At 26.0% G+C, this 11,129-nt stretch overlaps 1 protein-coding gene across 1 annotated transcript; it reads right to left on the bottom strand.

Moving 5' to 3' along the window:
• Positions 1-1,270: 1,270 nt before the first annotated feature.
• On the bottom strand, positions 1,271-2,371 carry LOC134827109 (probable pyruvate dehydrogenase E1 component subunit alpha, mitochondrial). The gene has a single exon (XM_063839662.1). It carries the CDS (start codon positions 2,258-2,260, stop codon positions 1,271-1,273), a length of 990 nt encoding a protein of 329 aa, XP_063695732.1. The 5' UTR covers positions 2,261-2,371.
• Positions 2,372-11,129: the final 8,758 nt, after the last annotated feature.

Genomic DNA, 11,129 nt, shown 5'->3' with positions numbered 1-11,129 from the left:
TCTTTGTTATTCTTCTATTACTTGCAAAGATAATTTTATTCATATTTGCTTCATATATTTTTTTCATATCTCTCTCAACTTTAAATTAAATCTGATTTTTTATTATATCGAGATTATTCCAAACGAAACGATAGAAGAGACAGAAAATTGTCTATTTTTTTATTAAAATTATTTCCTTTCCTGTCTCTTTGATTTATAATCTTCCTCGTACCTACTTGCATACAACACGATTTTTTTTTCATAAATTTAATTTTAATATTAAACCGATAACTTTAATAAGAATAAACAACAGCAACACAAAAAATCAGCATCTGATATCCAATCGGATATTAAGTCATCATCAATAATTTGCAAACATTGTTCCCGCATTCTCTTTGCTCTATTTATATTCAATTTTTCACTCGAGACGACAAATTGTCTCGAAATGTTTTAAAAAGAGGGCAAAAATATGTAAATAAAATTCCGATGTTCGCATCGTGTGATATATGACTCGAAAGTGTCACATGCAAGTTTTCTTCCAAGAGTCCCGCACAAACAACAACAAGTGAGAGGAGCGAGATGTGAAATATGCAAGGCCATAAATAATGTTCAAATTCAAGGACCGACTTGAATTGTTTGCGGAATTCGAAAATCTTGATTTCCATGTTTGAGGGAAGTTTTTCTCTTTTGCATGAGGGGAAAAGGGGGATAAATGTGTGAAAAATTTGTCGTTTGAACTTTTTTGATAGAATTAAAGAGTTCAAAAAGATTAATTTTAATTAACACAAAAATTTTAATTCTTTCAAAAGTCTTTTAAATCCAGTAACAAAAGGTCTTTTACGTACAAATGACAAAAGAAAAAAATTTTTGCTCCTAATTCTTTTGCCATTATTTAATATTATTTATGTATCATTTCACATATGTCGAAAATTTTATTAGAAAACATGTGACAGGATTATGAATTTATGATATTCTTATAAGAAGAGTAATATTATCAACGTTTCCTTATTTATTTATTATACGCATCTTCAGAGCACCAAGGAAATCGCAAGGAATTTGTCGTAGTAGTACAAAAATAGAAGAAACAAGAGTTAAAGTATTTAATATTCCGAGCATGTTAGTGCCAAATGAGATGGAGGAGATGAAAAAATGAAGAAACCACAACAAGTTTTCTTTTATGATACATATTTTATGTTATTAAAAGAGTTTCGTTATTTATGAGACAAAATGTGGGAAAATCCTGTTTTGTTCGTTGTTCGCTTCTTTTAATTATTTTTAATTTTTTCTTCTTTTATAAATTGATAGCGAGTCCTTTGGTGCTATGTTCAAGCTCAGATGAGGGAAGAATCCCACGAATTTTTAAATTTGCAGCTTTGGAGTAAATATCCGTTGTTAATTCTTCAATTGGGACTTCTTCATCTGTTCTAGATTTTTTTGAGGCTTCCGTAATTTCATCTTTAATTTTATTTTCAATTTCTTTAATTTCCTCATTTGTCACTAAATTTGCTGCTAAAATCTTTTCGCGGAAAGAAATTATTGGGTCTCTGGTTTTTCGCACTTCTTGGACCTCTTCGCGTGTTCTGTAACTTGTTCCCGGGTCAGACATCGAATGTCCCGTATAACGATAAGTTTTGCTTTCGACCAATATTGGTCCGTTTTTCAGCACAAAATTTATTGCGAATTTCGTCGCTTCTCGAACTGCTAAGACATCCATCCCGTTGACCATTATTCCGGGTACGAAATCTCCTCGCGTGTAATAATCCGTGTTGGCAGCTGCTCTTTTAGTCGAGGTTCCCATTCCGTATTCGTTGTTCTCGCAAACGAAAATTGTTGGAGTTTTCCATAACTTTGCCATGTTATAGACTTCGAAAATTTGTCCTTGGTTGGCGGCGCCATCGCCATACGAAGCCAAACAAACTCCTCCGGTGCCGAGATATTTTTGCGCGAAGGAAATTCCAACTCCGAGAGGTACTTGGGCACCAACAATCCCGTTTCCGCCGTAGAAGTTCTTGCTGTACATGTGCATGGAGCCTCCTTTGCCGCGAGCACATCCCGTTTGGCGTCCCGTGAGTTCAGCTAGAATGCCATGTAACGAAACGCCCATCACATAAGTCCATCCATGACAACGATAAGCAGTGATAACGGAGTCAATGTCTCTCAAAGCAGCTTTCATCCCAACGGCACATGCCTCCTGTCCCGTATACAAGTGACAAAATCCACGAATAACCTTTTCGCGATATAAAACTGACGAGGCATCCTCTAATCGACGAATCGCGTACATTTGATGGTAAAATTTCAAGGCATCCTCTTTCGATAATGACACTTTTCGACAAGGACCTTCTTCCAAACGATGAAGTTTGAACTCGGGAACCTCAAAAGTCGCTTCTGTGGAGAAAAATTTCCATTTTCCTGCGAAAGAAAAGAAATTTCGTGAGCTTTTCATCATTTTAAGTCGCAAAACATTAATGTCAATGTGAACTAAGTCGATAATTGCCCGTCAATCAATTGAGCACATGCAAGCGAAATAATTATCCGCTAATGGCACGTCATAAAAATTGTAACACTGAGCAAAATTGTTCGCACCTTATTTACATAAATAGCAAATTAAAACGTTAAATGACGCACTTTTGTGTTAAATTAACAGAAATTATTGTTTCCCGTCTAAATGCTCAACTTTCTGTCAGTTGAGGTCTCTCGTCTCGTCGTCAATAATAGACAAGTGTTTATTTATTTATTTAATAATATTTACAGAAAATCCCCTTAAGGTTGAAATAACATCAAGAACTTCGGTAGTCGACTCACGTGAAGAAAATATGAAAAGCAAAGAACATGTCAAGAGCGTAATTAAATGTAATGTAATACGTCGTGATGATTTTATGATGGCTTAAATACCTACATATTGGATATATATGTTGATAAGATTGTTTTCTCAACTAATATTTGTCTATAAAAGTAAATAATGGAGGTACTTATGCTTGTACTTTTAATAATAAAAAGGGAATGGGAAGTGAATTAACGTAAGTTTACAACGTTAACTTTGTATTACATTATTTTTTATTTAATTTTTTTTTTTGTATTTATTCAAAAATTTTATTATTTTAAAATATTAATTTTTTAATATTAAAATTTTATTTTGAATACATTAGGTAAATTTTATTTAAATTTTTATCAAATTTTTTATATTTTAATTTTTATATATATTTTTTTAATTTTTTATTTATTTATTATTAAATAAAATTTTTAATTGATTTTTTTTTCCGGTGCCAAAATTTTTTCGATTTTTTGTGCGTTTTGAAATTTTTTAAATTTCAAAATTTTTTAAATATATTTTTTAAGTACAATGAATTATTTTAAAGCTAAAACTTATTATTGATTTTTTTGGACAAAACCGGGAAAGGGATAAAAAAATTAAAGTTTTTTAAAATCTTAAAAAATTAAAAAAATATTTTTGTAAAATTTTTTTAAAAAATTAAAAAATTGTTTAATTATATTTTTAAAAATATTAAAGTTTATTTTTCACTTTCATTTTTATTAATTTTGAATTTTTTTAAATTTTGTTTTTAATAAATATTTTTGATTTTTTATTCCAATATTTAACTTTAAACCTAACTTATGAATCTAAGATTAATTTTAATAAAATTTTAAAGAAAATTAATATTTTGAAAATATTTTAAAAAATAAATAAATGAAATTTGAAAAGATAAAATAAAAAAAAAACTTAAAGAATTTTTTAAAAATTATTCGCTAGATGGCGCTTTAATTATAGAAAATTTCATTTTTTTTAAGTATTTTAAAAATATTGATTATTTTTTAAAAATTATTTTTGATAAGTTTTTTATTTTTTTAATAATTTTTTATAAAATTTTAATACATATTAATTCATACATCTTTTATTTAGCTACCGTCATCTATAATATCCTATCATATGTCATCAACACTCTTACAAGGCAAACGACTCACATTTATCGCCACACATAAATTAACGTGCACAAAATAGCAACATTATTGCACACACCATCGTATTTAAATGCAACCAACATGATCATGTCAAATAACGTGTTCACAACATAATATCATAAATAATAATACCACAACGCAACCTTACACGAGAAAATTAAATCGTTTTTCAATATTTAATTGAAAATTACAATTATGATTATGATTATTGTTATTATGAAACTATAACAAGACTTGTTACATGCGAAGCACAAGAATGGTGTTTAGCTAAAGTAATTGCTTGCTACTTGTATTAACTTCGTCAGACCGACATAAATTATCTCTCCTATTGGCTTTGCTAATAAATATTTATGGAATATGACGAGAAAATATGATAATTTTGACGTGTTCTGAACTTTTAAAGGCAAAATTCCCCAAGGATAAGATTTTTAATTAAACATTATTCTAAATATATAAAAAAATAATTCTTTAAAAATGCCGCTTTTTAAACAAAACAACACCTAATATAGCTTTTCTTGAGCAAAAATTCAAAACTACAATTGTTCGCAATTAAGTTTGATTAACTTTCTTTCACTTTTTTATGGAGTCAAGTACGGTCAAAGTAAAAAGTTGCAAAAAAAAAGTAAAAACAAACAACTTTTTATTGACTTTTTTATTGCAATTTTTTAATGATTCCTTCCAGTGCCGCATTTTTCATTATTTTTTCAACGTTTTTTCGTTTCTTTATTCCCGTCCCTGACGTTTAAAATAAAAATTTAAAGTACTTGTTGTTTTTTCTCGCTCGTTTCGTTAAGTAGAATGCCAAAGTTTTTTCATTGTGTGTCTTCCCTCTCTCTGTCAGCCAAATTAAAGTGCACTCATCTCTTTTTTTATTTCACAATTTGTTTGTTTGTTTGGACCAAAAACGCAGAAAAAATTCGCTCTCCCCCTATTTAAAGTCGGCAAAAAATGCGAGTGAGTCACAAAAAACGGCACAAAATCAAATACCGACGGAATAACTCAAGTGCACCAAACTCCGTGTGTGTGAGAATTTTTTATTCTATGAAATTAGCTGCAGTAAATGACGAGTGTGTGAGAGAGATGAGATAGGTATGTGTCTTTTATTAGCTGACTGAAAAGTTTTATATTCTTTTATTGTGTTGTTTTGTTTGATTTTTCTTTCGTTCTAGCGTCGATTTGGATCAATGAAGCGACTCAATACTTTGGAAAGGGGAGGATTTTCGGTAAAAATTCTTTGGAAAAACTTTCGGAATCAACAGTTTGTCAATAACATTCAAGATTATTGTTATTATTATGACGCAATAACAATTCAAAACATCATTTTATGGATCAATAACGAGCTTGGTGAGTAAATAAATAAACTTTGTGGGCGATAAAAAATAATAGAATTATCATGAAATAGCTCACACCCCTTATTTTCCACTTTTGTCTTCCATTTTTTCGTCATTTAATGCGATTTCGAGCTAATTTATGCACATACACGAGATATCTATGGTCCTCCATTACTTCGTTCATTACACGGTATGGTGCACAAAATTACATCGACGCATGCACTCTAAAAATTTGCATATAAAAAAGGTTGTTTAGTAATGGCCTCGTCGAAAGAGAGACAAAAATCTATAAAAAATTTAATTATTATTTATTAATAAACAATGAATTGCATAAGAGGCTCCGTCGTCGAGTGTCGTTTATGTTATTAAGATAATGATTTATAATAAATTTTCCATTATTATTTCTAATTTCCCTCCAATTATGATGAAACCATGAAGACAAAAACTAGCATCATTAGTTTATGATCTAAATCTAAAACCAATATAATATAATATAAATGGCTTCACTATATATATTTTCCATGCCATGGTTTTTATGTAATATACTTAATGCATTTAGTTGCATTTGCGCAATGTCAGTTTTCTGTAGAAATATAGTTGGGAGCTGTAGAAAGCACATTAGATGCAAGCAAAAGAGCATTTATTGTTCATTTTATTAAATATATTAAATGGTGAGTTCCATTTTATAAAATTCGAAAATTAATATCTTCTAAATGATCATAAAAAATTTAAAAAAAAAAAAATTTTTATTAAAAAAAAATTTTTTAATTTTTTTTCAAAATAATAATTAAAAAAAATAAAATTAAATAATTTTTTTAATAACAGTAAATATATATATATAACTAAAATATTTTTTTAATATTTATATAATTTTAATTTTTTTTTCTAAATTTTTTTGAAAAAATATTTAATGGAGAAAAATTTTTTTTAAAAGCTTTTTTTTTTTTTTTATTTTGGAGAAAGATAATTTTAATCTAATAAAATAACTTTTAATTTTATATTAATTTTTTATTCTATTTTTAAAAATTTTTGTATTAAGTAAATTTTCGCAAAATTGCCAAAAAATCTAATATGTAGTATATAACATTTATTGTAATAAAAATTTAATGTATTAAATTTAATTATTAAAAATTAATTTATTAAAATTTAATATAATACAATAACAGAATCGAATATATATTTTAGTCAAATTAAAAAAAAAATTATTTTTAATTTTAAATTGAATCGTTTAAAATAATAAAAAAATAAAATTTAATCGGATTTTTTATAATTTTTTTTTTATATTTTTTTTAATTTTGAAATCTTTTTTAAACAAAAATAAGCAAATTTATTCTTAATGACCATGTCACTAATTTCGATAATTTTTGAGTTATTACATGTCATAAAATATATGGAAATGATTAATTGTTAATTTTTATTTTTTTTTTTTTTTTTAAAATTACAAATTAAAAAATTTTATTGATTTTCGAATTTTTAAGCATGGAATGAACCAAATATTAAATAATATACAAAACATATATGTTTGTTTATATATATTTTATATTATATACAAATATAAACAAAAATGTTTTGCTACTCCGCCTTCTTTATGTTGATTGGTATACCTTTGCGAAACACTTAGACACACGACATTCCACTTAATTGTTATGCAAATGATACAAATTTCACGAAATATTTGTTGTTAACTTTTTTCGGTCAGTGCATATGCACGATGATTGCTAATTGTTATGATTATTGTTATAAATATTAACAACGAAAAAAAAAATTCTCATAAAAAATGAAAACATGTTCTTTGGAGTTCAGGAAATTTCAATAAGAATCAATATTTTGTTATGTTAATTTTTTATTTGTTTGGCAAGTTGGCTACCCACTCGCACTCAATTAGCGACACGGTAATGAAATTATTTAACTTTTCAATGAAAAGAACAAATTTTTATGTTTTCGCTCCATTTTTTAAAGGAATTTTTTTTATAAATATTAATGTTCAATCTCCGCAGTGTCTCCGTTCGGAATGCGAATTATTTATCAAAAATATGTCGCCTTGAAACATTTTTGTGTCTGACGATCATCAAAGTGCTTGTCTGCGTGTTTCAACTTCTAATCCATCGAAAAATTAACTTTTTAAAGAAAAGTCTGTGTCAAGTCAAAAATCAATCGTTAAGGCAACTTTATAATCACGTTCATTATCGTCGTCATTATTATCATTATCAGAAAAAGACGAGAGAAGAAGACGAGCAAAGTAGTAGCTGTCTAGCGCGTAGCATCCAGACATTGCTAATTTGCATACAACGTAAAAATGTGTTATTTTATGATATGAAAATAAGAAGCTGGAATAACATTTTTACAACAACCTAAATTCATCTCCGTGTACATAACACCATAATTTGGCCAAAAATTATGCAAATTTCGGGAAAAACAATCTTTTGTGGTTAAAAAAAATAATCGTTGTAACTTAAAATAGAAGTTGGCACACACACACACGAAACGTGTAATCATGAGAAATTATTTTTTACTAAAATTTCGCATCATTAATGGCGTTTAAAAAAATAAATCATGCAAAAAATGGATCATTAGAAAGTCATATCGTGGCAAAAATTACAAAAAAAAAAAATTATTTTGAATTGAAACATCAAAAAAATAATTTTTGAATAAATTTGGAGGTTTTTGACCATGAGACATTACGTCGCCTTGTCAAAAAATTTTTTTATAAATTCGAAAAATTAAAAAAATCGAAAAAATTCAAGTAAATCCCTTAAGGACCTAATTTTTTCTTCGTTAAAAAATTTAAGCACAAGAAGGCTTGAAGCGAATTTTAGGAGAAATTTTAATGTTGAGATAATTCAAGTACCGTTCATCATCGCTTTAAGACCTAATTTTTCGTAATTTTAGTTTTTTTTCCACAATTAAGGAGATTATTATCGGTTTTCTTGAAAAAATTAGAGATTTGCGATGTGATAACGGCATGTAACAATAAAAATCGCTACTGGCGTTCCATCCTATACTTAATATATGGTTAGGGAGTAACATTGTTCGAATTAGGTCAATAGTCCCTATGGGCGATGTTCTAATTTATTGCTTTGGAATTTCGGGAATCCATCGCGAGAAAGTTTGTCTGCAGACTTTTTCTCTCTTTTTTTGAGTTCAATGCTTCACATGACTCATGAAGGACACTTTTTCGCTAAAAAATATTAAAAAAAATTAAATTAAATTAAAAAAATAATAAAAAAAATAAATAAAAAAAAATTAAAAAAAATAATAAAATAAAAATTTAAAAAAAATTAAATAAAAAAATTAAAAAATATAAAATAAAATGAATTCATATTAAAAAAAATAAATAAAAATAATAAAATAAATACTTAAATAAAATAAAAATAATAAAAAAAATAAAAAAAAATAAAAATTAAAAAAAAAAATTAAATAAATAAAAATAAATAAAATAAAAAATAAAATAAAAATAAATAAATAAAAATAAAATAATAAAATTAAAAAAAAAATAAAACAAATTCTTATTAAAAAAAAAAATAAAAAAAAATCTTTGATAAATCATGAATTAATTTTACATTTGTAATCATCATATCAAATCTTGACGAAATAAGAACGAAAGGCAAAAAAAAAACTCTAAAACATTGTTGATACATATCCAAACATTTGTTTTGTTATTTTGATTGGTTTTTTGCGTTGCCCAAAAATAATATAAAAATATATCATTCTCAGTCACGAGAGAAAAAAAAGGCATTTGCCGACAATAATCATATATACCAACCAATATTTACCGAAAATTTATTTTAGAATATTAAACGAAATTAAATTCCAGTAGCTACTGATGCCTGCTGTTGCTGAAACCAATTTTTTAATCGTTTTTGTTCCTTTTTAATATTTATTTCGGGTATAATTTTATTATTTGTTCGTTTGTCTTTTGCTGCGTTTTTTTTTGTTTTGTTTTCTCGAAGGATTCCCTTTCCATCTCACTTTTTATCAAATATTTTTTGACTTATTTATGTAATTTCGTTGTGCTGCAGACTGCACATTTTTTCTTCATCTCTCTCGAAATTCTTAATTTTATTTGATGTTTGATAGATTTGATTATGTTTTGCACTTTTATCAAAAAACTTTTTTTTTTCGTTTCTTGTCATTTTTCATTCATTCGTTGCACACACGAATTTCTTATGCGCGCGTTGACGACTTTTGATGTGCGCTGCTATTAATAATATAATGATAAATAAGGCTTGATAAATGCCGTGGCATGATGGCACAAGAAAAGAAAAGCAAAAATAATCGTCAAAATGTATGTGTGAATTTTTTCAAAAAAGATTTTTCAAATAAGAGACATGATGAAATTTTTTTCAACTGTGCCTGGTTAACATAATTTAGCTCGATCGAATGTCTCTTGTGTCGCATAATTTTTTTTTTGCGGCCTCAATTAAATATAAATGTGTAGTGCTTTTTTTTGTGTGCCGCGCATTATCGTCGTTTGTTGGACCGAAAAATACAGGAGGCGAAAAAAAAAGTAAATTGAGTACCTGAGATAATTATTGTTTGTGTAAGCAAATTAAAGAGACGGCAGTAAGTACACATGACGCACGAGTGCAGACCATTATTATAGCACTATTTTAGTGGATCACAGTGATTATTTTTATTATTACACGCTTTTAGAGGCGCATTGAGACAAAACACATGGCATGGCACGGAAATCGTAACATCAGTGACTTTTTGAAATAATAACACGCGGAGACTCATTCTGAGAGGAAGAGAAAATGTGAAAAAAAATAAATAAAATTGTGTGACCTAAGACACGCGGTTAATTGTCTATCTCTCTGCATGAGTCATTAAAAATAGCTTAAGAAAACGATCAAGTATTTGAAAAATTTTGTATCCATTCAATATATAGATTGTTTGTTGTTACTTTAAATTAAATTTAATAACTATTGGAGCAGTAATTTTATGTTATGCGTTCATAAGTTTTTAAAATTTGATGAAATGTTCTTGAAATCAACTTAAAATGAAAAAAAAAATTTTTTTTTTTAATTTTATTTAAAAAAAAAAATATTTAAAAATTTAATTTGATGAATTGAGGAAAATTACTCAAATATTTTTATTTTATTTTTTATATACTTATTTATTTATTTTTGTGAATTTTAAAATTTTATTTTATTAAATAATTAATAATTTAAATTAATTTTAAAAAAAATTTTAAAAATTAATTTTAAACTAATTATAAATATTTTTTCCAATTAAATTTTTTTATTAATTTTTTTTTATTTATTTTATTTATTTTTTATTTAATTTATTTTAATTTTAAAAATATTTTAATTTAAATTTATTTTAATTAATTTAATTTTTATTTAAATATTTTATTTATTTTATTTTATTTTTTATTAATTATTTTTAATTTTAAATAAAACTAAAATAAGTTAGACTAACAACTCAAATTGTAATAAAAATTTTTAAATTAAAAAATATATTCAAAATTTTTATCATAGTTCATTTATATGAAAAACTTTATTGGTAAAATATATTTTTCTGCTCATTCAAAAAAAAAATATTTTTTTTTTGCTTGATTTGGATAAAAAATTCTTCTTTGCTCTGCTAAAAAAAAATTTCTTAAATTATTTAAATTTTCTATTAAAAAATTTCTAAAAAATTTTTTCTGTCTTAAAACTGAAAACCTTAACTCATTATTTTTTTAAAATTAAATTATTTTAGTAAAAAAAATATACCATGTTACTTGTCTTCAAAAAATCCTCTACATTCGCTAATTCATGCTCCAATCTACTTTAAAATAGTTGTCCATAAAATTATTTGTCATCCGGTTCAATTTTGTCTCCATCACTCGTAGAAAATGCTCTATAGATTAGTCAGCAA

Source organism: Culicoides brevitarsis, chromosome 1 (genome assembly GCF_036172545.1).
Source record: "Culicoides brevitarsis isolate CSIRO-B50_1 chromosome 1, AGI_CSIRO_Cbre_v1, whole genome shotgun sequence".
NCBI lineage: Eukaryota > Metazoa > Arthropoda > Insecta > Diptera > Ceratopogonidae > Culicoides > Culicoides brevitarsis.
This window is presented reverse-complemented; position numbering and strand designations above follow the sequence as displayed.

Coding starts and splice junctions, on each gene's coding strand:
- LOC134827109 (XM_063839662.1), bottom strand. CDS start 2,260: ATGTACGCGATTCGTCGATTAGAGGATGCCTCGTCAGTTTTATATCGC.